Below are 27,712 nucleotides of genomic sequence, written 5' to 3'. Positions count from 1 at the left end.
CTGAGGCAGAAAGAAGTCTGCTGAGTACAAGGTTAACTTAACACAGAACCTTGTGTTTTTCATGTACATTCGTTGTGGGTGGAAGTGCACTGTCGAGTCCTTGCCAGGACTGAATAAGAGTGGGGCTACCTTTAGTGTCACAAAAAAGGCTCTGTGTGATTTGAGGACTCAATGTGCATAAAACAAGTTATTATAATTTGCAGTTTTTTAGGCTAATTCCCACTTGCATACCGATAAAGCAAGTATTGGTTCACTCTCACTGGTGTTGGGATTATGCCTATTTTATTTGTTGTTTCGCGTTAAATATTCTTCTTTGTACTGTATGTCAGAAGGATCTATGTGTAAACACCAAGAAAGTTTTTCCGATAAAAGAGAAGAGAAAGTTGTATAGGATACCAGTTTCAGAACAGCAAAAACACACCGTGCACAGCACACATTATGACTTTTTAGCACTTGCTGCCAGCTTCAGATCACCAGACATCATAATTAGAGACGAAGCATGCGCAGACAGAGCTTTTCCCGGCTCTATTCTGAGTGACGCTATACATGCCGAAAATGTATTTCTGATCGGTTTGACAAAAGGAATATTACACCCCTGTGAAACCAAATGAAACGTCATTCAGATTCGGCCTGTTTATTCCGATTGAGATTTATATGGATCATTGTCATTCAGTTTGGGCTTCTAAACCGATTATAATTGGAATAGAAGGCGCCAAAAGAAAAGAAAAAAAATGTACCGGCATTACGAGATAACTAGCATCCCTTTATTGCTCAGTGACTGTTTTTTTTTTTTTGTCAATGTCTTTATGTCTCAAAAGTTTTCTCTGTCAATTGACTGTCTGTTGTCGTACTAGAGCGGCTCCAACTACCGGAGACAAATTCCTTGTATGTTTTTTGGACATACTTGGCAAATAAAGATGATTCTGATTCTGATGTAAACCAGGCTAGTCTTGCAGCTCTTTATTATTTATTTCAGAAACCATTATAATAATAACAACAATAATGATTTAAAAGCAAAAAATAAAATGGAATAATAAAAAAATAATAATGGCAGGCCTTATTTTTTATGATTTCAGAGGCATTGAAAAACAAGAAGATTATTGTTTATCGTGATATCGATCCATCCATCCATTTTCTTCCACTTATCCGAGGTCAGGTTACAGGGACAGTAACTTTAGCAGGGAAGCCCAGACTTCCCTCTCCCCAGCCACTTCATCCAGCACTTCCGGTGGGATCCCAAGACATTTACAGGCCAGCCGGGAAACATAGTCTCAACAGCGTGTTCAGGGTCGTCCCGTGGTCTCCTCTCGGTGGGACATGCCCGCAACACCTCACCAGGGAGGTGTCCAGGAGGCACCCTAATCAGATGCCCAAGCCACCTCATCTGGCTCCTCTCAATGTGGAAGAGCATGCCATTGGCACTAACACAGCCCCATACCATCACAGATGCTGGCTTTTGAACTTTGCGTCCATAACAGTCCGGATGGTTCTTTGGCCCGGAGGACACGACGTCCACAATCTTTCAAAAAACAATTTGAAATGTGGACTCGTCGGACCACAGAAGACTTTTCCACTTTGCATCAGTACAGAGATTTATAAAGTTCCAGATTTATATAAGCAGCATAGATGAGCTCGGGCCTAGAGAAGCCGGCGGCGTTTCTGGGTGTTGTCGATAAATGGCTTTTGCTTTGCATAGTAGAGTTTCAAGTTGCACTCACAGATGTAGCGCCGAACTGTATTTACTGACATTGGTTTTCTGAAGTTTTTCTGAGCCGATGTGGTGATATCCTTTACACGTTGATGTCGGTTTTTGATGCAGTGCCGCCTGAGGGATCGAAGGTCACGGGCATTCAATGTTGGTTTTCGGCCTTGCCACTTAGATGCAGTGATTTCTCCAGATTCTCTGAACCTTTTGATGATATTATGGACCGCAGATGATGAAATCCCGAAATTCCTTGCAATTGTACGTTGAGGAACATTGTCCTTAAACTGTCTCACGCACTTGTTCACAAAGAGGTGAACCTCGCCCCATCTTTGCTTGTGAATGGCTGAGCAATTCAGGGAAGCTGCTTTTATACCCAATCATGGCACCCACCTGTTCCCAATGAACTTGTTCACCTGTGGGATGTTCCAAACAGGTGTGTGATGAGCATTCCTCAACTTTTACAATTTACTGCTTTATATCAATGCATTCAATTAATATCAGAATCAGAATCAGAATCATCTTTATTTGCCAAGTATGTCCAAAACACACAAGGAATTTGTCTCCGGTAGTTGGAGCCGCTCTAGTACAACAGACAGTCAATTTACAGAACACTTTGGGGACATAAAGACATTGACAAAAAACAATTGTGCAAAAAGATGCAGAGTCCTCTAGCACTTAGAGCAGTTCGAACGACTAATATTGCAATAGTCCGGTGCAATGACCATTGTGCAAAGGAGTGTATGCGGTTTAAGAGTGACGAGTAGTGCGATCATCTGGGACAGTGTCGGTTGTGCAAATGTTACAGATACTCCTCAATCAGTGTGCAAATGGTGCAGATGCTACTCTGGCATGAGTGGCCAGTATATGCAAATAGTGCAGCATGGCGAGACAACTACAGTGAGTGCACGAGTAATACATAATTGGCCCCACAGAAATGTGACAACGAACTCAAGTCAAAAAATTGCCAGCTTGTTGTAATGGAATTATAGGTTAGGTGTTTAAGAAGTTGATCGCAAGAGGGAAGAAGCTGTTGGAATGTCTACTAGTTCTAGTTTGCGTTGATCGGTAGCGCCTACCTGAGGGAAGGAGCTGGAAGAGCTGGTGACCGGGGTGCAGACGGTCCGAGAGGATTTTGCACGCCCTTGTCTTAGTTCTGGCAGCGTGCAAGCCCTCAATGGTGGGTAGGGGGGTACCGACAATCCTTTCAGCAGTTTTGATTGTCCGTTGCAGTCGGAGTTTGTCCTTTTTTGTAGCAGCACCAAACCAGACTGTGATGGAAGAACACAGGACTGATTCGATGACCGCTGTGTAGAACTGTCTCAGCAGCTCCGGTGGCAGGCCGTGCTTTCTCAGAAGCCGCAGGAAGTACATCCTCTGCTGGGCCTTTTTGAGGACGGAGTTGATGTTGTTCGCCCACTTCAGGTCCTGAGAGATTGTAATTCCTAGGAACTTGAAGGTCTCGACGGTTGACACAAGGTTGACACACAATATGCAACACAATTTATGTTAGCATGTTGGCATTTTCTCTACACTACATTTATACTAAATTTTCTCATATGGCCCCTTGACAAAATTAATTAATAACCCCCACTTTAAACCAAGCAATGATGCTGACCATGTTACCTTGACAGAATCCTTCACTCATAAATTAAGCATCATCAACAGGTATAAAAGATTTTAGCTCCAATTTCATCAAGTGGTGTACAGTAGGACATGCTTCTCTCCAGGAGTCCTATCAAGCAGCTATCAAGGACCAATTACTCAACATCATATAATATAGTAGAAAATATATGAACTCCTTTTGGAGGCTCAGTGGTGATATTGGTCGGCAAGTATGAGAAAACTCCCCTCATTCTGGCTGTGGGAGAGAATGATACATTTGATAAAGATGTTTGACGCTTGGATGCAACTCAGAATTTGAGCTCAGCTGCAGAGAAATAGGAGTTATTTTAAGAGGATTAGATGTATTTTCAGCATAGTTTGAAGATTACCTTTAGGGCGGGTAAAAAGCTTCATATTCTACATTTGATCATAAGGAAATATTCACAGACCATAAAGTTCCAGATTTATATAAGCAAATACAGTTGGTAAGGATAATTATTCCACTGATTAGACTATAAAAGCATGTGCAACAAGCTATTTAACCCAAACATCTACAGTGACTAACTTCTCATTCCTTTAACAACCTGAAACAACATATTCCTTGTGTGACTCTTACTCTGATTCAGAAAGGTCAGGTTATTGATCTGCAAAAGATTGAAATGATCTGTTGAAAACATTTTAAAGATAATAGCTTAATGCACAGGTGCCAAACTGTGTTAAAATGATGTGGCCCGCAAACAAATCATGTGCCTCAACTTCCATTATTCTTGCTAAACTGTGATCCAAAATATTAAACTCTCATATGTAATGAATAATAGCATTGAGATATTGCAGGTATTTCATGTTACCAAACATCTTTTACAGTAACTTGAACAATAGTTGTACAAACTATTATCCTTGACCTCCGATTTCAAATTTAATTATCCATCAATTTGTTGTGTATATGTAGTATATGTATATGCAGTGGGGGCCATCAGAACCTTATCTGCTGGCCTAACCCTCATCAAAAACACTGGTCTGCATTAACAACTTGACATAAAATTTAACATAAAATTTATATTCATTTCATAGCGTGTAGATCGTCTGAGCAGTCTCCAGTCGTTTAAGGGTTAATTTTTTGTGGTCCAATCAGAATTCTGCTTCCATTTGTGTTGCCATATGAATGTAATCGTCCAAGGGCCTTCAGACTCAAGGTTGTTGGCCCATACCAAATATACACAATAGAAATTTCAGTTTTTTGTTTTTGTTTGTTTCTTTCTTCTTTTTACAATCTGAGCCAATTAGATTTGAGATTGAATAAACAGCAGTATCTAGCGGGTCCCTGGTGACGGAGTCTTTCCGTTCTCTGATTGGTTTAAAGCTAATCGAGTGGAATTACTCTGCATTACGTGAAGCCAGTGGCTGGGCAAGGTGGCAAACATGACGGAAAAATTATTTTTCAAGGCGGACTTTTCAAGACAAACTGGACACTATGATAATATGTCGGACAATGCTTGTCGTTGACTGGCATGCTTCAACCCGGTAAAGGATTTATTTGCCACTTCAACAACTACGTAGCTGGTGAGTACGATTTTTATTTATTTATTTATTTATTTTATATTGAACGTTTTTATTTATTTCATGTTATTATAGATAACAATGATTGAATGAATGATTGTGTACAGCTGAATTGTAGCGATTTGGTGTCAGAACCACAGTAGCACTTTTGCCTGCTAAAAAGCACATTTGACTTGCGTATTCGTGGTTTATTAAAAATGGATCAGTACGAAGTGCAACTGTGTCAGGCTGAAAGTGTGCAGATTGGTTTTTACCTTTTTAACTGCCTTTGACAAGGATTCCAACAGCAGTGTCGCAAGTCTAACGGGTACTGCTGCTAAAATAATGCCGGTGTAACACTGGAGTCAGGCACCGTTTTATAAAATTTTAAACACTGGCATCAAAATTAATTGGCCCAGTAGGCAGAGTTGAATGTTGTAATGGAAAATAAACAGGGTTTGACATTAACTTACTTTTTCTCACTTTATTTCTGAAGTGGCGCCGGCACGTTGGACGACTGGTTAACACATCTGCCTCACAGTTCTGGGGACCGGTGTTCAAATCCCAGCCCCGCCTGTGAGGAGTTTGAACGTTCTCCCCGTGCCTTGGTGGTTTCTCCAGGGACTCCGGTTTCCTCCCACATCCCAAAAACATGCATGGTAGGTTAATTGGAAACTCTAAATTGCCCGTAGGTGTGAATGTGAGTGCAAATGATAGTTTGTTTCTATGTGCCCTGCGATTGCCTGGCGACCGATTCAGGGTGTACCCTGCCTCTCACCCAAGATAGCTTGGATAAGCGCCAGCAGCATGTGACCCTAGTGAGGAGAAGCGGTGAAGAAAATGGATGGATGGATTTCTGAAGGGCGACACGGTGGCCGACTGGTTAGAGTCCGGGGTTTCAATCCCCGGCCCCGTCTGTGTGGAGTTTGCATGTTCTCCCCATGCCTGCGTGGGTTTTCTCCGGGCACTCCGGTTTCCTCCCACATCCCAAAAAATGGTAGGTTAATTGAAGTGTGAACGTTAGTACGAATTGTTGTTTGTTTGTTTATGTGTGCCCTGCGATTGGCTGGCAACCAGTTCAGGGTGTACCCCGCCTCCTGCCCGATGATGGCTGGGATAGGTTCCAGCACTCCCGCGACCCTTGTAAGGATAAGCGGCTCAGAAAATGGATGGATGAATGGATGGATTTCTGAAGTGACAGTAAACAGACCTGTCACAAATAAGAATTTGCATCCAGTAGTGCTGCAATTAGTAATTGATTATTCTACTGACAAGTCTATCGGAATAATCAAGGATAAAATGTATTTTTGCTTTGTTAAAGAGCAATTATGAATACACAAGAGAAAATGAGACATTCACTTAATATTGAACAACCAATTGGTTTCCTCTTTTAGATAATCAACAATTTTTCAATCAATTTTAAATCAAGTTTTCTTAAATTCACATTGTGAATATAGCAGGAAACCTACCATCTCTTGTCTACAAACATTTCTAGTGAGGAAATTCAAACACAAATATAAATAGATCTCAGTTTAAACTTGGTAGTTTTTGTATCAAAAACATAAGGCATTATTATTATTATTTTTTTTTTTAAAGGAACACAAGGTTGTCATCTTGTTATAAAGGTACACTTTTATCCAACTGTAGTATCTCAGTTGGAACACTAAGGGGCATGATGTAAAATATTACGTTGAAGAGAGGCGAAGAAAAGCACACGAAGAAGAATATAGTTTAATGTTAAATGGATACTAGCTGTGTGTTGATCGATTGGTAAAAGTGAAACTGAAATATAGCACAAGACTGATTCTTGAAAACACTACACTGGCTAACCCAGACTCTAATATAAAGGAAGCCCAGACAGTGCATGGTCAAATGCAGCCCTATGGGGGGCCACAAGCCAGTGCAAACTGTAGATGCAGAGGGTTGCGTCAGGAAGGGCATCCGGCTTAAAACTTTGCTAAACAAATATGAGCGTTCGTCTAAAGAATTCCATGCCGGATCGGTCGTGGCCCGGGTTAACAACGCCCGCCCCTGGCACCGTTAACCTGCAGGGCACTGGTGGAAATTCAGCAACTGTGGGTCGAAGACAAAGGAGAGATGGAAAGCGGGTTCTTAGGCAGAAAGAGAAGAGGGAAGCAGAGAGCCTAGAATTGAATGTGGGGGCTTTGAATGTTGGGACAATGACGGGAAAATCTCGGGACATAATGATTAGGAGAAAGGTTGATATATTGTGTGTCCAGGAGACCAGGTGGAAACGCAGTAAGGCTAGAAGTTTAGGGGCAGGGTTTAAATTATTTTACCATGGTGTAGATAGGAAGAGAAATGGAGTAGGGGTTATTTGAAAAGAAGTGTTAGCTAAGAATGTCTTGGAGGTGAAAAGAATATTAGATCGAGTGATGAGGCTGAAACTTGAAATTTAGGGGTTTATGTATAATGTGATGAGCACCTATGCCCCACGGGTAGGATGTATTGCCTCTAGATTGGCAGATCGTGGTGGTAGTCCCCCTTTTTCAGAAGGGGGACCAGAGGGTGTATTCCAACTAAATGGGGATCCTCAGCCTCCCTGGTATGATGAGGGACCGGACCCCCTAATATGGGCTGTTTGTTCCCTGTACGATTTGCGCTGCATTGCCGGCAGTAAGTCCAATTTGTTTCCAGTGAGAGTTGGACCCCGCCAAGGCTGCCCTTTATCACAGATTATGTTCATTACCTTTATGTACAGAATTTCTAAGTGCAGTCATGACGTTGAGGGGGTTCGGTTTGGTGATATCAGTATTACATCTCTGCTTTTTGCAGATGATGTGGTTCTGATGGCTTCATCAGGCCATTATCATCAACTCTCAACTCAACTCGTGAACTGGAGCGGTTCGCAGCCAAGCGTGAACCGGTTCTGATGAAAATCAGCACCTCCATATCTGAGCCCATGGTTCTCAGTAGGAAAAAGGTGGAGTGCCCTCTGTACAAAGTGGAGGAGATCAAATATCTTGGGGTCTCGTTCACAAGTGGGGGAAGAATGGAGCGGGAGATCGACAGGTGGATCGGTTCAGCGTCAGCAGTAATGCAGATTCTGTATCGGTCTGTCATGGTGAAGAAGGAGCTGAGCTTAAAGGTGTCAATCTACGTTCCAACCCTCACCTACGGTCATGAGGTCTTTTGACCAAAAGAACAAGATCGCGGATACAATGAGTTACAATACAATGAGTTTCCTCCGCATGGTGTTCGGGCTCTCCCTAAGAGATAGAGTGAGAAGCTCAGTAATTTGGGAGGGCGTCAGAGTAGAGCCGCTTTTTCTCCACATCAGGAGCCAGATGAGGTGGCTCGAACATTTCGTTAGGATGCCTCCTGAACACTTCCCTGGTGAGGTGTTAAGGACATGTCCCACTGGGAGGAGGCTTCCTACAGTATTGTGTTATCTCTCTTTTTTTCTCTGCATGTGTAAAATGAAAACTATTTAACAAGGCGGTTGTAAAAAGTAGGAATACAAGAATGAGAGAGAAGCATCCGATCATTCGGAAAGAGCATGATGGATCATTGATCATGGGGACAGCGAATCAGTAATCCATCCATCCATCCATTTTCTGAGCCGCTTATCCTCACTAGGGTCGCGGGCGTGCTGGAGCCTATCCCAGCTATCATCGGGCAGGAGGCGGGGTACACCCTGAACTGGTTGCCAGCCAATCGCAGGGTACATACAAACAAACAACCATTCGCACACACAGTCACACCTACGGGCAATTTAGAGTTCTCAATTAATGCTTGTTTTTGGGATGTGGGAGGAAACCGGAGTGCCCGGAGAAAACCCACGCAGGCACGGGGAGAACATGCAAACTCCACACAGGCAGGGCCGGGGATTGAACCCCGGTCCTCAGAACTGTGAGGCTGATGCTCTAACAAGTCTACACCGTGCCGCCGAATCAGTAATATGAAATCTTATTTAAAGATTCTGAGGCCATTATAAAGGGCTCTACTTTAAATATCTTTGAGGATCAACATATTTTTCTGGATGTTTAGCAAAACCGATCAAACGTAAGTAAACTGGTGGACTATAGTGGTTTAATAAAACCACTTAGTTGCGATACAAGTAAGTTAGACATGAGGGTATGTGTGCATAATGTAAAACTAGACTTTTCATAAAATGTGATTCAAATGATCCATCTTTTCAAATTGATGATTACTGTGAGAAAACAAATTGCATTTCAGCGGCCCCAAATATAAATGTCCCAGTTATGTGTCCCTGGGATTGTCCATGTGTATTTTGTAATTGTGTCTGTCATGAATCCTCCCTGCTTGAACAGGCAAAACACTGACGCCTGAATCACTGATGTATGTAAAATTAGATGGCTTGTCTGTAATCCTTTTAACAAGGCAAGCTCTGTGTGTCTGAGACACAGATGAGGCACTGACAGTTTGTTCTCCACACTCCTCCATAGCTGTCAACCAGCATCAATTAGAAGTGCTTTAGTCACCACAAATCAACTCATGCTTCCGCTGTGTTGAAAGGCTATTCAACTCTAGCCACCACGTGTTTCACACTTGACTACTGAGGTGAAATTTGTGGCTGAGTTGACCTATGAGAAATCATGGAGGTAACCTTTACTCTGTCATAATTGTAAGATAGAAAGATGTTCTCTTGTATCACATTAGTGTCTGTCTATCAATCTATCTATCTATCTATCTATCTATCTAATCTAAAGAGACATTCTGATGTAGAGAGGGGTATACTATCATCTGCCCACATGCAGTCAAATGCTACAGAACTGAAAGGACAGCACTTCACACAAAAGATGAATGACTCTCGATGTAGAGGAGCAGTGCCCTCTTGCCCCCTCCCAGTTGACTAGGCATCTCAAAACTAATTTATTTTTCTTTCAGTCACTACCCACAGCTCGTGACCATAGGTGAGAGAAGCAATAAATATCGAACAGTAAATCGAGCTTAGCCTTCTGACTCAGCTTCTTGTTCACCACAACAGACCGATGCAGAGTCTGCATCACTGCAGATGCTGCACTAATCTGCCTTTCAATCTCCAATTCTCGAACTCCATTTGGGGCACTCCACTCTTTTGTGGCTGAGGACACATGATCTCAGGTTTGGAGGTGATTCACACTCTGCTGCAAACTGCTCCAGATTTGAAAATCACCCCATGACTGAGGCTACCAAACCACAGATACCTTTTGTCCATACAGGTTATGAACACAGAATCAGTAACAAATGACAGCATTCATTGAGTCCAACCCTTACTGGAAACAGATATGACTTTCTGACTCTGGCCAAGTTCTACAGGTACTGAACAGGGTCCAGTCCCCCTTTCTCCCACAGCTCTCCCTGAGGGAAATGGTCAAACATCTACTCCTAGTCAACATAACACATGTAGGCTGGTTGGGCGAACACCCATGCACCCTTCTGGACCCTACCGAGGTGTGTGAGTGAGTGTGTCGCCTTCCCAATACAACCTCCTCTCCAGAGGGGGCTGTTAGACCTTACCAGGGAGGCTGAGGACTATGAATCTACAGTGCAGATGGACAATGACCCAAAGCATACTGCAAAAGGACTCAAAGACTTTTTTAAGGCAAAGAAGTGTAACGTTATACAATGGCCAAGTCAGTCACCTGAATCCGATTGAACATGTATTTCTCTTGCTAAAGACAAAACTGAAGGAAAAATGCCCCACGAACAAGCAGGAACTGAAAAAAGTTGCAGTAGAGGCCTAGCAGAGCATCACCAGAGATGAAATCTATCGTCTGGTGATGTCTGATGCGTTTCAGACTTCTGCAACTGAGACTGAGACTTTTCAATTGACTGCAAAGAATTAGTAACCAGTATTAGTTAGTTAAAGTTTGAGTTATGATGGTTAATTTCAGCCATTACTTTTGGGCCCTTAGAAAGTGGCAGGCAAATAAATATACAAACTGTTGTAATTCCTACACCATTCCCCTGATTTGGATGTATATACCCTCAAATTAAAATTGAAAGTCTGCAGTTAAAGGGACTATAAAATATTTTTTGTTTTGTTTATTAATACAGTAAATATATTTGAAGATACATGCTAAAAACGTGCAAAGAGAACATTTTAGTTCGGAATTGTTGAATATTGTCACAACCGCGTGAACACGCAGTGAGTTGAACCCTCAAATGCTAACAACAAAAAGGCAACATGACAAAAGGCTGACATGGGAAACAAAAAAAAACAAAGTACAAGAACAAACTAAAAGAGATGGACAATAGTGCCACAGGAGGAAGTTGCTATAATAGAAGGAAAAACAAAAACCCACTGATCACCTCCAAGAAACTGCAACAAAGAAAAAACAACCAGTAGGGAGTGAAATAAAACATGATATGACATATATAACATTAAACAGTTTTTCACAATCTCAGTTGTCCTCATTTTTGCTTTGGGCGGGACTAAAAACTAGCCCCGTGGCGCATACAGGCTGGGGCGTATACTTTCTGGCGTCTCCTATATTTTCTCAGTCTGGCGTATTCCTTGTCTTGAGCGATACAGTATCTTAGTACACTGCTTTACCTCATTAAAACAGACACTTATCAGATCATGTCTAGTTCATTCTCAGTTAGCACTAAAGCAAATTAGATTTCTTAGAGCCAATGTAGAGGAATGTTAGCTTTCAAATCATAAGAGTAGGGGCAGTCTGTCAATATTGCTAAAGGAATCTTTACAACAATGGATCAGTCACTCAGTAGCAAGGACAAAGGGGAAATTGATAGCACCTGCTGAGCCACGTTATTTCTTCTCTGGGCTTCTTTCTACTAGAAAGCCGTTTGAATACTAATATTGATAATCAGTGTCATGCACATACTCAAACAATCCAGTTAACATTGAAGGTAATCTAAGTCGTTTATTGTCCAATTCTGCACTTCCGCATTTAAAAAGGATGCGGTTTCAAAGTAAGGTCCTCAGGGGGTCAGATTATTATCAGCTAATATGGTATTTTATATCAATTAGAATGTTATATTACCCTAGTGGGTAGATGTTAAGCTTTTATTATTGATTAGAATGAGGAGCCTCGGGCAAATAAGCAGTTCAATAATTGGCTCTTGTATTTGCTGTTTCAACTTCCTGGTTCTTCAACATTTGTTGAAGTGATGCATATTGTTACCCCCCCCCCCCCCCCCCCCCCCCTACTTTTTAAATCCTACTGCATCAAGAATGTATGTTATGCATTCTTCATGTTCTGTTTAACAGATCACTGACTGCAGACTGAAATTTGCAAACAGGATGTTGTTGGTGGTCAGCTACTCAGATAATCTTGTTGAAGATTACATTAGACTCACAGGAGGAGTTAATGTCAACGTGTAAACTGCTGTGTTCCTATATTGCATTGTTGTAAATTTTTAATTATTCTATCCTCTTTCTCTTCTTGGAGTTGCTAATAATGACGACTTGTTTCATGTTTCTTCACAGGTGCTGCCAGGCATTCTTCAGAAGCATTGCTGTATCTTCCTAAACAGGAATGCAGGTAAGGACAAATATATATATATATATATATATATATATAGTTTTTGTTTTAAAACACACACAAAAACGGACCATCTCCTCAAAGCACATGAGGTATGGTGATGTGAGAATATGAACCAGATGCAACACATTATGTCCATGCATTAGTTTGCTTTATTTCAAATGTGACTGTATTATCCCCATAGTGACAGCTGCCACTGCAGAGGGAGAGTGTCCGCTACGTCTTTCTGTGTATGACAAAAACTAAACTGATGACTACTTTCTCGGAGCTGATGACTACTTTCTCGGAGCTTTGGCTCTTGCACAAAACATTTTCAGAAGTGGCACTAAGGCAGACTAGCAAAGGGCGCATCAACCTTGCTGAGGGAGCCTGAGAACGTTAAAAAGTTTAATGTAAACTGTCCTGCATTTTGAAAGATTGAATTTGATGTTTAATTAAATAATGGCGATCAAAAATGTTATTTCATATTACATGCAGTATACAGGCAAACACATTTAATTTAGTCAAGTCACTTTCTCTCCACTTATCACAATTACCTTGGCATCCTGTTTTAATGACAGCACACATTATTCGTGAATACAGGCGTGGGTCTGTCCTCGTTAAATGACATGCAGTGGCAAATGTACTAAATGATTGAAGTGCAGTAAGAATTACTGAAAAAATGAAGTGCAAGTAAGATGAGAGGAGACTTTAAATGTAATGTCTGGAAAAAGATTGACATCTGCAGCTGGGTTTTTTAATTAGCTACGCGTGCGCGTGTCTGTGTGTACGTGTGCGTACGAGTGTCCTTTGCATGGGGTTATTCAATTGAAGAAAGCGCGCCCTCTCCTGGGCAGGTTTTGAGCACCTATAAATCCATCACCGACTTTGAAAAAGACGAATCTCCTCCATCTGCTTGCCATCTCTAGGTCACATCTGTTTGTCATATTCATACGATTGTGCAAAGAAACTGTGGCGATGCGGCTTGTCAGTATCGTATCGTACACTCTCTGTTATCAGTGTTTCCCTCCACTTCTAATTTTAATATACTTCCTCTACTTAATTTGCGCGTTAGTATTTCATCAGTCTCATCATTTGTCTTGTTCATGCTGAAATTGTGGCACCGTCCTTGACTACAGGTATTGTCTTGCTCTTGCATTTTACTAATTATTAATGTTGTAGATAGAACACTTTTAAAAAATTTATTTTATAGTGTTTACAATGTCACACAATTTTTCTAAGACTGAGCGAGACTGGAGAGACTGGAGGGAAGCCCCTCTATCATATTTGCATTTTTTTTAATTTACTGTTTTGCCTTCATAATCTCTTATTATCATACCTTGCTTGAGTGACCGAACCACACTGCAGTACTTCATACATAGAGTAAATAGCCATAGCTTCCGTTATCCATTACTGCCTTTTCCAGTTACAAAGTTGGACATTTTTATTTTTGAGTGTCAATTCATCTTTACTATCATCATTGAATAATGAAAAACAGAATGATACTCTTATTGCATAGCCATAGACCTAACAGGGGACGCTTTTGTATGAGATCTAGTATACTTTCATGAACATTGTAGAACAGTTGGATTCACATGGGAATTTCTTGATAAAAATCATTTTAAATAGGCAGTTAACATTCCCCAACTTTTTGACTCTAACATCTGAAGTGTATCAGTCCAATGGTGCCTTTCGCATGAGTCTGAGGCCATCCTTGTCAATGCTTTGCATGTTCTGTCTGAGTTTGCTCATCCTGCTCAGTAAATTTCACTGACACAAGATTGAATCAACAGGCCCTCTATTAGCTGCTGTAATTAATGGTCACTTTTATTCTCAGTGTGTCCAGCCTGCTTTTGTGCACACACATACACTGTGCTCACTTTAGATGAGCCCTCATTTCATTCAGTCCTACTGTGGTCTAGATTCTAGATCATTTAGGTATGCCAGCACAATCCATCCAATACAAGAGCTGTATCAAAAAATCTTTCTTTAAGAAGTAAATCATGAATTATGCTCAGTTTTGATTGACACTGTCAACTTTGATTCTTTAAGATTTTTTATTATGGTTGTAAATAGGGATGGTCATTTGACTAAATGTCCTTGATGTCTACCATGATTAAAAATCAGTTGATCATTCATTTGTTATTTTTATGCTGAATGCTCTAACTCCAGATGACGTCATTGTCTACATTATTGTCTGTCTTTTGATGATGAACAAGTTGTAAATCAACTACATACTGTATTTCATGAATCAATCATGCCTCTACTGCTTGAAGCCAAGTAGTGCTCTTCATTTGACCTCAATAGCCCAAACACACACAATTAACTCCTCACAATCAACATATTTCTGAATAAATAATTAACAAATAATTATGTCCATCATAATGCAATGGTGCAGTGGTGTAAGTGTACTGTTATAATGAGAGTTTATGATGTGATTTAGTTAACCCAAATATGATATACACTTTTAAACCAATATAATAATAATATTTTTTGAGCTAATATTGATGTGCTGTAATTTCTCGTGTATAAAACATGAAAACATGAAATAGTATATGTATTTTGTTAGGGTTTTTAAAGAATTATTCTGAAGTTAAGCACTTTATTAGAACACTTAATACTTTCTTTTTATTTACTTGCTCTTATTTTGAAATTCACAGCCCTACTTTTATTTAGTAAATGAGAAAACACACAGTTTTGCTCATATGTTTGGTTACCCAGGCAGAATTTGTAAGATGGATACAATTCTTTAAAGAAAACATGAAGGACCTGGCAAAAGACATTGAATTTTATTTTAATGGGATTCAAATTAAACTGTCAAGCATTTGAGAAAAACATTATCAGTAAACAAAACATAACCATAAAGACATTTATGATGGTTGTTGTTCAGTCATCAGTCGTACTTAAAAAAAAAAAAAAAAAAAAAAAAAAAAATACAAATATTTCACAAATCCTGCCTGGGTATGTAAACCTATGAGTACAACTGTACAAATATGCAGGCATATGTACCCCTGTCATATTGGAATGAAAGTGTAGGCTACACCTTTTTCATAACCTCTAGATAGTGTTGGCATACTAGAATGACAGTGTACACCTTTTTCATAACCTCTAGGTGGCAATGGCATGATTGGCTGGTGTCACGCCCTACTGCTTCTAGACGGTAAAAAAGGTTAGTGATTTATTAATTATGGCGGCGTTAAGATAAATGCCGTTAATGCGCAATGTGGTCGAACCCAACTGGACCGAACCATCGCATAAAATTAAGAGTTCCAGACGCACCCCCACACATTGAGCGATTGTACACATTGACGCTCTGAACACCGAGCCTGGATAGGCATTTGATGCTGAATATACAATATATTGTACTTGATCACATTTCTTAAACCATAAAAAGATAGATTAATAAGGAAGAAGTAGGTTGCCAAAGAGAGAGGATGTTGGCGAGAATGAAAAGGGAAGGTGTGGATGTTTGAAAGGAAGCTAGTCGGCTCCATTCATAATACGTACCGAGCGAGGGATCTACCTTGCATACATTCGGTCACAAGCTACGCTTTTTCATCAACATGCACATTATACATTATGAATATAATTTAGCGTTGATATAAAACAACATTTGATGCTTTACGTACTATTTATATGGCTTGAGCCGAGGCGACGCGGTATTTTCACAGTGAGGGAAAGCCTCTGTGCGTTTTGATTGAATGTAAACTGCGATGTTAAGACACTGTGCAAAGACGATTAAAATGTTTAATTCCGGCAAAATCAGTGGGCAACCGATCCGCCGCTCATGCAAACACTGACCAAACCACGCACACTGCACCTTTGTTCAATCGGCTGCGGCAGTGGCCCTCGGTGTGCACCAGCCTTAACTACCATAATCCTAACCTTAACCCATCCTAAACTGCCTTAACCCAAACCCTAGTCCTAAATCTAACGATAACAAACTAATTTGTTTTTTATTGTATTTTGTACAACTGTGATACATATTTGGGATGGACATCTCGTTACATCTGCGTAGCCTACCCTCCCTGCGATGCCGGCCGTTTTGATTATTTGTTTTCTGAAATGTGTTTCACAATTTGCTATATTGTTTTGCACTTCCACCCCCTCATATTAATCCCTGTATCCAGATCTTCACCCAAACATGGGTTCAGTTCTCTGCAAAGGTATGGGGATATCTGTTATGTTGTCCTTGTGTAAACATGCTAACTAAGAAACAAACTAACAGCAATCAAATACTGTACAAAACCTCCCACCATTGCACCTTTGCTTTTGGTGTAGGCATTTAACATGCACACTCAGAGTTAGATTATATCGTGGCCATTGAGCGGGAAATCCAACAGGTTTATCCCAAAAGATAGAAAAGCTACAACCACCCTAGTGTACTCAGATAGTTGCCTTCAAGAGTGCCGGAAATTGATTTATCTTACTATTGATTCAGACAAAGAAAAGAAACCAACTGTGAGCAGCAAAAGAGCTGTGTGCTTTTAAAAATGCAGGCATAGTGTTGATTTGATGTCCTATGCAGTGTTACCTGCCCAGGAAAGTAAAAATGTGAGTGTAATTATTCTTGTATGTCCCTGTAGGGACTCCTGTCAGTGAACTACACAGCGCCTGGTGGGGTGACACCTGCTGTGTGTGGTTTGTTTGCCTCAGCTTGTCCCTGACAAAATGAGTGATCGTGAGATGAAGCGTTGATTTACCACAATCACTCTCTTACTTCATTAATGATGGATGGTGTTTGGGGGGAATGAGATAAAAGGTAGGGACAGCATTCTAACCATATTTTTTATTGGTATCTGTGGCTGTGTTGACAAATTTGTAATTCTCTGCTTCTTTCTGTGTCAGTACAGTTTTATTTTCATTCTGTCCTTTCTGTATCATCACTTTGTCTCATTCACAGTTTGCTCTCATCAATTCACAGTACACTGCTTACACATCCCATGCTGTCATCAGTGGTCCATTTTGCTCACATGTTGAAAGAGCTATCAATGACATCCTGACATACAAAACTACCACTTTAATGCTGTACTTGGTTTGGGGACGAGCGCTGGAATGAGACACCAAAGTTATTTTTTTTTAAGCTTTCATTGTAGTAAATGAAATCCAGTATAAGTGATCTGAATAAAGTCATTTACAGTAGTTGAATACATCCATCCATCCATTTTCCGTACCGCTTATCCTCACTAGGGTCGCAGGCGAGCTGGAGCCTATCCCATCTGACTCTGGGCGAGAGGCAACGTACACCCTGAACTGGTCCCCAGCCAATCACAGGGCACATATAAATATACTCACCTTCACACCTACGTGCTTTTAGAGTTTTCAATTAACCTACCATGCATGTTTTTGGGATGTGGAAGGAAACCAGAATACTCGGAGAAAACCCACGCAGGCACAGGGAGAAGATGCAAACTCCACACAGGCGAGGGTAAATTTGAACCCGGGTCCTCAGAACTGTCAGGCATATGTGCTAACCAGTCCCCACCATGCCACCTATTTGAATTCAAGAAATACAAATAATATTTTATTGTAATTCTTCTCAACTCAGTCCATGATGACCTGCCTTTGAGACTGGATCTGGGTCGAACTTTAAATCGTGCTGTAGATGGTAAAAAAACAAAAACAAATGGAAATTGGGTCTAGTTTCGGTACTTATGCTAGTCTGTTCTAGACAAAAACCACTAACTCGCTGCAGTGTTTGCTTCTTGTCTTTACAGTATAGCGCCCAAACCTATTATTTTTCTGTAAGAATACATCTTCAGCTTAATCAACATAAGTTTAACACAGAAGGCTCCTTCTAACTTAAGTCTAAATTTTTCTTTAAGTCCCAACCAAAAGACAGGAGACAAACTATTGCCATTGTAACTGTCACTGCTCTAACATCATTCATTCATTAATGACTGTAGATAAGTTGAGCTTTAGGACTGCAAATTACAAAGTAGGACAAAATTGTACTTGTAGAAAAACAATTTGCCAATTGAATTGATGAAGCAGCATCATTAAATTGAGGTTTCATCACATTGGAACGATACTTAATATTTCTCCATGCAGCTAAATACAGACAGCCACAAAGGTCCACTGTCAGCTCTCAAAAAATAAAACCTAAAAAAGAACAATTTCAGTCATATATGAGAGTATATATAAGGAGGCTATAACTCACACCACCCAAATGAAATGTTTTCTTCTCCTATCAGCCAGCATTGCTGTCTATGAGATTTAGCACCACTCCATAGTATTTTGTAGTGTGTGTATGTGCGTGTGTTTTTGGTTCATGCTTTATTGTTAGTGTGATCTTGTCAGGTTACAATAGCAGTTTCTTTTCATTGGAAAGTTCTTCTCAACTGTGAAGCCTGTGCCTCAAGAGAAGCTAAATATTTGATAAACTGTGCCCATAACAAATAGCCTGATGACAATAATTTGCCTTCTTTCTTGCACAAGAATGCCAGTCAACACTGAACCACAATGTTAGGGGGTTCACTCGGCTTCAGTGCAGGCAGCGTAGGTTCGCTTCCCACTCAGTGACAGTGGAAATGTGAGTGTGAATGGTTGTCTGTCTCTATATGTTTTTTTTTGCTTTTTTTCTACAAATACAATTTTGTCCTGCAATTGGCTGGTGACCAGTTCAAGTTGTAGACTGCCTTTCGTCAGAAGTCAGCTGGGATTGGCTCCTGTGAACCCGTGACTCGGAAAAGATAAGAATAAGATAATGAATCCATTGATGTTTTGTTTCATATTCAAAAGATATGTTTTCTCTGTGACAGCCTTGGGATTTGTAACCGGTGCAAACAGCCCTACGCATCAATGGTTCATTTGGTCTTCACTATGTCAAAAAAGGAAAACTCATAAGTTTATTTTTATTGCAAGAGCTTTGCCGGGCAAACTGCTGCAGTGTGCTGAGGCTTATTCACATGTCGCCCCAGAAGCCAGAACACCAGATCATCAGAGAAAATTATCCTCACATTTACAGCCACCGGCATGTTAGCATGCTAAATCAGATTTTTGCCATCCTGTTCTGCTAGCCTGGAATGAGCAGCTTGGCACACTCAATTTGAAGAATTAATCAATTTGCACAATGATAATTGGCATGTCCAGGGTAATGGCAAGATCTTATTGTTATAAGTCTTATCATTGTTTTACAGTGGACCATGTTACCCTTTCCATGAGTTTGACATTTGATTTGTTATGATTCCAAATTAATTTTCCCTATTACAATAAATAGATATACCTGCACAATTGAATTAATATGTTCCAGGAGGCCAAACTTTAATCGCTTATCACCACTAATGCCGTTTTTGAATCCTGTATAAACACACACACAAAAAGCAAATGCAAAAGCAAAATCTGCCATTTTTGTTTTTTGTTACACATTGCAACATAAGACAAAGAAAATGACATTCAAACAAACAACAATACAGGAAATAGTGAATATAACAAAAAGAGCCACAATGCAGAAAATGATGAAACATTAGCATAAATGTATACACACAAAAAGATTGGCTCCTGCTTCAGTTTAACGATCTCTCTCTCTCTCTCTCTCTCTCTCTCTCTCTCTCTCTCTCTCTCTCTCTCTCCATCATATATTTTAAAATGCAACTGTCAAAGATGACATGTTTTGTCTTCTGAGAAAGGTGTTTCTGGTTTTTAATTTGAAGTCATCATTTCATGACAAAGAAAATAATGGAATAATGTAATGTCATTAAACGTTAAAGGGCATCATGCATATGTTTTGCCAGTGACAGTATGTTTGCTTTGGACTCTGTGCTCCACTGTTTGACCTGAGTCTGTAGACCTCAGAGCCCTACTGGGTTTATATTCTATTTGCATTTCTTTCATGTATTCAGAACCTAAACCATTTCGTGATTTATAGACCAGTAGCAGAAGTTTAAAATCTATTCGAAAGCTTACTGGGAGCCAGTGTAGCGACTTTAGAATTAGACTAAAATGTTCTCACCGCTTTGTTCTGGTCAGAACCCGAGCTGCAGCATTCAGAATTTTTTTTCTGCAAAATATTGGAATCGGCATCGGCCTCAAAAATCCCATATCGGTCAGTCCTGAGTTATCATGATAAGAGAAATCTGCTAATGCTGTGGCATTGTCTCAATTATCCCTTCTTGCCACGCTTCCTGTTTGGACTTTATTTTTCTTTACATTTTTGTCAAAATTTTGATGAATTTTGCTGCCAAACATGAGTTGTAAAAATGTCTACAGTATTTTATGTTATGGATACTCAAATCGAGACAGCACAGTGAGCTAGTGTTCAGCACGTCTGCCTCACAGTTCTGAGGTTTATGGCTTGAATCTGTTGTGTTCTTCCCATGATTTTCTCCAGGGGCTCCGGCTTCCGCCCATGTTGTAAAAACATATGTCTTAGCTCAATTGAAGACTGGTTGAATTGTTGTTTGTTGATACTGTATGTGCTGTGCAATTTGCTGGCAACCAGTCTAGGGCGTAACTCGCCTCTCACCCAAAGTCAAGCCAATGAGAGAGAGAGAGTGAGAGAGAAGAGGGGGGGGTTGTTGCACAGTCTGGAGGTCAGGGAGTAGCCGACTTTTTACTAGCCCGAAACGTGGCACTGTTCCTTTCTTCACTTGTCTCTCAATCCATACAATTTCTCCAATTTATCCTGTTCAGGGTCATAGGTGAGCTGGGATCTATCCCAGACATCTTCGCATGAGAAGTCAGTGCCGATCCTGGAGATCAGCGTCAAGTGCAGGACACAAATAGACAACCATTCATATTCACACATATGGACAATATAGTGTCTTCAGTTAATCTAACACTGTTTACAATGTGGGTGGAAACTGAAGTACCGAGAGAAAACATACACGTCATACAGAAAGGTCTGAAGCGAGACTGTGTGGCACACATGCAAACCACATGCTCCATCTTGCCTCTCTGATCTCATTGACCATTTTCTTTGGTTTGGGTTTGTGTATCAATATACTGGTCCTCACTTCGTAGATGAATCAGATTTTTATCGCTCCATTTATCACTACTGTAATTTATTGAATACACAGTAAATGAATCTGTTCATGCCTTGGGTGATCAGCCAAACTAGGCCAGCAATCAGCCTTCAAAATAATCACCACAAAACCCCACCCTTACCCTTTTTAACATTCCTATGGCGCGTCGTGATAGGTCACCAATAAGCAGCATGAATGGACATATTAATTCTCTCAAGGACAGAAAATAAGCCTTTCAAACCTTGTTGTTTGAATTCATGACTGAGTCATCTGTTTTTGTTCTCTTGTGTATTTAAAAACCAGTGATTTCTTACTGGCGGCACGGTGATCGACTGGTTAGAGCATCTGCCTCACAGTTCTGAAGGACCGGGGTTCAATCCCCGGCCCCGCCTGTGTGGAGTTTGCATGTTCTCCCCGTGCCTGCGTGGGTTTTCTCCGGGCACTCCGGTTTCCTCCCACATCCCAAAAACATGCATGAATTGGAGACTCTAAATTGCCCGTAGGCATGACTGTGACTTTGTAGTGTATTCAATTAAATATAGGTTGAACATGATTTGCAAATCATTGTATTCTGTTTTTATTTGTTTAACACAACGTCCCAACTTCATTGGAATTGGGGTTGTATTAGAGTGCCACTGGTCTCTTGTGTGGTGCTATTATGTTATTAGTTTTTCCTTCAGATTTTGCATAAATATTCTTTTACTACTGGCCAGGCATTACTCTCTATTCATGAAGCTAAAGCATGGCCTACTTAATTTTCTGCACCAGCAACCCATTCATTTCTCTATTAGTTTAACTGGAGCCTGCTTTCATTCAAGGTGACATCTTATCTCCCCCTTCACTCTGAATCACAGAGATTATACAAGCCTCTACTCAGAGTCTGAACTCGATGTGAAGTAAAATAAAGGTTGCAGCCCTATTTTATTTTAACCGTGGGTCACATCAGTTGTTCACTGATCGAGATCTACAATGTGGCATCTATTGTTGTGGAGTGAAGTATTATTATGTTTCTGGTTTAATTTAAGATAAGCAATACTTTGGATTATTATAGGTGGAAGCCCTTGTCTTGAAGTGTTTATCACTTCAGCCTATGAAATAAATGTGCAATGCTGTTGTGTGATTGCAGTGTGTGAAATGCTACAAATCATCCCTACTTTTCGAGAGGAGTGCTGGGTCATGACCACGTGACCACCCACACTGCTGCTGGCAGCCAACAGCTACTCGAAATATAAATATATATAATTATACAGGCTACAATATTTAACAAGCTTTATACAATTGTCAATGTATACGCTCCAAATAAAGATGATCCAGCCTTTTTTCACATGCTCTTTTCACACTTGTTAAACTTGTCAGCCACTTCTACAATTATTATGGGAGGTGATTTTAGCCTTACACTAAATCCCCTAATAGATCGCTCAAATCTCAAAAATAGTAATCAGCCACAATGCTCCAATATACTAGAGCAGTATATGGATGACTTTGGTCTCGTTGACATATGGAGGCTGAAAAACCGTACAAAAAGAGAATACACATTTTTCTCGTCAGTTCAGCGCTCTTTCTCACGAATAGATTTCTTTCTTTCAAACAATTCAGCAGCTCAAAGAATTAATCACAAAATACATCCAATCATCATCAGCGACCACACACCAATTTCTCTCAATCTAAAAATTTAATCAAATTTGGGACTGTGAGTGTGAATGGTTGTTTGTTCCTATGTGCCCTGTGATTGGCTGGCAACAAGTTCAGGGTGTACCCCGCCTCCTGCCCGATGACAGCTGGGATAGGGTCCAGCACGCCTGCGACCCTAGTGAGGAGAAGCGGCTCAGAAAATGGATGGATGGATGATGTTTTGCCTTTTGAAGTTGGTTTCTAAGCGTATCTATCGGATTCATTGCATATTCTTCTGTGAGGTGTTTAATTTTTTCCTCAATTCCATTTTCCAATTTTTGTTCTTGTTTTTTCTTATACAAAGAATATGATATGATTCGACCACTCAAAACAGCTTTCCCGGTTTCACACAACAGAGATGTGGATATGGTCAGGGAGACGTTGAACTTCAGAAACTCATCCCATTCCTTCCTCACGAAACAATCAAAATCTGGGTCCTTCAATAGGGACGTGTTGAAGCGCACAAAGCCATGTTGTCTCTGGTGAAAGATTACAAAACTATCCATCGTAAAATGCGCACTGCACAGTTAACTGTTGGTGTTGATGTTCAGCTCGCCATCCGCATGTGTCTTCAAAAAGTCAATCCATCGCTTTTTTATTTTCAGGGTGTAGCCATCGTTATCTGTAGTGGTAACTGGGGCTTGTTATGGTAGCTAAGCGCAGTTAACACTCAGCTAAGCAGCCAAACAAAATGACGTCACTTTGTCTTATATAGTGGGAAAGGGAACTTGCGCTAGAAACTATACGCCCCACCCAATGATGTCACGGGTCTGTGTTTTACACATAATATATACATAATCAGGAAAATTCAAACAGTGAAAAAGATGCTTAAGCTTTATCTCAACAATTCAGCACTATATTGTTATATGTCTTTGCATCGGTTTTCAGTACTTACCTTTAAACATATTTAATGTATTTAGAAACAAAACATGGATATCTGCTTAGAATCCCTTTAAATAAATGATTTATAGTATCTGAAGCTCACAATCATTGTGACTAACTTTGCACGAAGTCATATGCTCACTTCATCTCACTATTTTACAGCACTATCGAGGCTGTGACTGGAGACTAGAGAGTCGAATGTCACAGACAGCAGCGTTGAAGCTTTCATAACAATTTCTTTCTCAGCAATACTGTTCAGCCACCCGCTCTACACTTCACGATTACTGAGTAAGTTTATCTTTAGTCTGCATGACTGAAAGGTTGAATCTCCAAGTCCAAGTAAACAGCTTTACAATAGACCAACATCACTTTATCTGCCCCTGAAGCTTCTGGGAGGCTGTGTACCGGCATATGGGAGCAAAGCAAGGATCCATAAAGTATTCAATCTGTGTTCCATCACAATGTGTCAGCCTGCTGTCTCAGCCCAGCTACCAATCACACAACCAGACTGTTGAGGGAGGTTTTAGCAGCCTGCCCACACACTACAAGGTCAATACTCAGAGAATGGGAGGCTGAATTTAAACAGACTCCCAGATCACAGTTTGGAGCAATGACTAAAACAAGGCCGGAGAGGTGTGTGAGTGGGAAGTGCGCTGGCTCATATTTTCAAGACAGCCTAATTTCTTTTACGTTTCTTCTTTCCTCATACAGCAAGACGTTTTTTCATCAGAATTACACAAAAAATGGTCTGTTTAATTTTGAATAAACATTTTGAAGCAAGATTTGGACCAGTAAAGTAAACAATGAAGGTGCAGCAAATAAATTCTGATAACCAGAAAATAGTCAACTTTTTAAAATACTTTTATAGTATATCTCTTACAGTTACTCGCAAACCAGACTGCTTTGGCAGAGTTTTAGATTTCTGTCTAGTTCGTTGGTCGTGACTATTTTCATGGATAATAATAATGTAACAACGTTTGAAATATAAGGTATAATAATATTTCGGATTTTCTTTTAAACCCTGTTCAAAGTTCCCGATTTCGGTCGACATAACAATCCTTTCCTGTTCCTGCACAGTACATAGTCTTATTTATAATTTATAGTGTTTTGGGCATGCATTATTATATTATTTTTTTAATAATGCTGTACTAGCCACTTGCAAAATTGTGTTTATTAATCATAGCAGGGACACCAAGCATCTCATCATGCATTATTGATAAGTCTATTAAAAAGCTAAAGTTGGGCATTACAAAGTGTCAACACGAGGATCTCCATGATTCTGGTGACAGATCATAGATTCCTGCAGTTTTTAGAAACTGGATGCCTTTCCCACGCAAATAACCTCTTGTATTTAAATCCTCTGAGCTTACTTTGCAATAGAAATCATTTACTGTGTCTACCCCCTGGTGAAGGAATTTAGGAGATGCTTGAGGTGTGGAGAGTTATTCTAGGCAGAACACACTCACACATCATCTCCTGCCAGTTATTGTAATGGAACAAGCCTTCATGCAGTGGAACAAGAGGATGCTAGCTGCCATTCTTCCATGTTGGCTATAGGCCTCAAGAAGTGAATGGAAAAATGGGAAACAGGGGGGTGGACAAGGAATGAAAATTGCTGGCTTGGCTGCATAGGTTTGTGGTCAGGAAAATAACTCTCTGTCCACATAGTGTGGATCTGTTTCTACTGGGAAATGTGATAAAACACACCACATTTTACAGCATGATACACCTGAGTAATGTGCCTTTTCCAAATCACTGCTTTTTCTTCGGGATCACTTCTGCTCTTGCTCTTATCAGTGACTTTGTCTACTGCAGTCATTTTAAGTAATTTTTTTAGATGGCTCTGTGTTTTCAACACTGAAAGAGAATTTTTTTTTTCTCTCACTTTTTGCTCTCTTCAAATGTAACCCGTCAATTCTTTGCAACATCTTTACTCATGGGGGAGCTCTTGTGTTTTACTTCAAGCCAACATTAAAATATATTTTAAAAAAGGATGAAGAAGAATAAAATAGTTATCGTGCTGCATTCCATACTGTTTCCCAAATCTCCCATATTGCGTTCAACCCCTGAAAGAAGATTTTAATTGCAGGACAGTGATCTTTTGACCGACTGCCTATTGTTTCTTTGACAGTGCCCGTAGTGTGTGGCAGATAGAGTGGCCCGACTATTGCAGCCTGCTAAAATATGAAATTGAAGGATTATACTATTATTATAAGTCCTAGCAGAGTGGTTGTGCCCTCTGCTGCCTTTGGAAATTTGTCGCCTGACGTGAGGGACTTAAATTTCAAGGGTTTTTTTTTTCTTCTGTTTTTTTTTACAATGACATACCCAAGTTATGAACCATCACATTTTTATACTCCCTGGAATTTAGGCTTTTAGCCATGCCTAAAAAAGGTCAACTTTGTCCTCACTTCTCAAACTTTTTGGTTTTCTTGTATGAGATGAACCAGAAGGCAAATGTTTTTTTTGTAATAATATTATGGGCCGGCACGGTGAACGACTGGTTAGCACATGTACCTCACAGTTCTGAGGACCTGGGTTCAATCCCCAGCCCCACCAGTGGCAAGTTTGCATGTTCTCCCTGTGCCTGCGTGGGTTTTCTCCGGGCACTCCGGATTCCTCCTGCATCCCAAAAACATGCATGGTAGGTTCATTGACAACTCTAAATTGCCCGTAGGTGTGAATGTGAGTGTGAATGGTTGTTTGTTTCTATGTGTCCTGCGATTGGCTGACAACCAGCTCAGGGTGTACCCCGCCTCCTGCCCGAAGATAGCTGGGATAGGCTCCAGCATGCCCGCGACCCTAGTGAGGAGAAGCGGCTCAGAAAATGGATGAATGGATGGATGGTCTGATTCCATTTGGGATGTGATGAATTGGCATGAGAACGCAGAACAAAAGCATGAGATGGGCAGAATGCAGGAGAGAACTAGATTAGCTGTTTTTTTTTAATAACAAATCTCAAAGTGGAAGTCTTTGAAAATGACACTTAAAATTAGTTTACACTTCATATGTTATGGCCTCGTTGGCTTGTTAGGAGACTGCAACTGACAAAATTGTGAGGTCAAATCCTCCAAGCTTTATTTTTCCCAAAAAATATTAAAGTCAAACAAACAAACAAAATGGACAGGAGACCCTTGACCAAAAAGAAAATAAATGGAGTCAACACTGGACCAAGCCAAATCACAGGTTGCCGTATCCAGCTCTGTCCCCTAATCTATGAAACGGCAAAAATCCAGAAACATAGAAGCAATGCTGAATGTCTGTGTATTTTCAGTCTTTACACATAACGTTTGCATGCATTCAGTGTTCATTTTGGGCATGCGTCATTACCAAAACAACAATGGCAGACCAGACCACTGTTGTGGCGTTTGGGCTTTTAATTATTCTATATTAATGTTTACATTTACCTACGGAGTTGGATTTGCTGACAGAGGCTCTTCACTCGACGTATTCTTGAGGACAAGCAGTTGGCGTCCAAGTCTATAGTGTTTATTGAAGTGATATAACCAACTACTGTCATGGCATGCATATTAGAATGTTTTCTGTTTTTGCAGGTCCGTGTGAACACAGATTATTTTGACAACAGTTTTTTACGGTCCTCGTTGGACGCACTCTGGGAGACAGTGAATAACTTTAATGGCCGCCTCACAGCGTTGGCAGGGGAGAACTTTGAGCAGATCTCAGCCACAGAGAAAATCCTGGAAGCACTCAATAAATCCCTTCAAGAACAACTTGATGATTTTGAAAACAGGTCGCGCAGAATCAGCCTCCCAACAATTAATATTCCTAAATGGAGTGAAAAAGGCCAGGAGCCGACTGAGTTTATATCCGAGCTGCTTAAGGAAAACCTCGTTCACGAGGTACTCTCCAAACCCCGGGAGTTCAAGAGAGCACACCAA

General features: G+C 40.4%; 1 protein-coding gene across 1 annotated transcript in view; it reads left to right on the top strand.

The window, feature by feature from the left end:
- dlgap2a (discs, large (Drosophila) homolog-associated protein 2a) overlaps positions 1–27,712 on the top strand; it is a 175,965-nt gene that overhangs the window by 462 nt on the left and 147,791 nt on the right. The window contains exon 2 of the mRNA XM_061696775.1: positions 12,264–12,318. Coding sequence (XP_061552759.1) covers positions 12,264–12,318 — 55 coding nt within the window. The remainder of the gene's footprint in view (positions 1–12,263; positions 12,319–27,712) is intronic.

This window comes from Phycodurus eques, chromosome 14 (genome assembly GCF_024500275.1).
Source record: "Phycodurus eques isolate BA_2022a chromosome 14, UOR_Pequ_1.1, whole genome shotgun sequence".
NCBI classification, from domain to species: Eukaryota; Metazoa; Chordata; class Actinopteri; order Syngnathiformes; family Syngnathidae; genus Phycodurus; species Phycodurus eques.
This window is presented reverse-complemented; position numbering and strand designations above follow the sequence as displayed.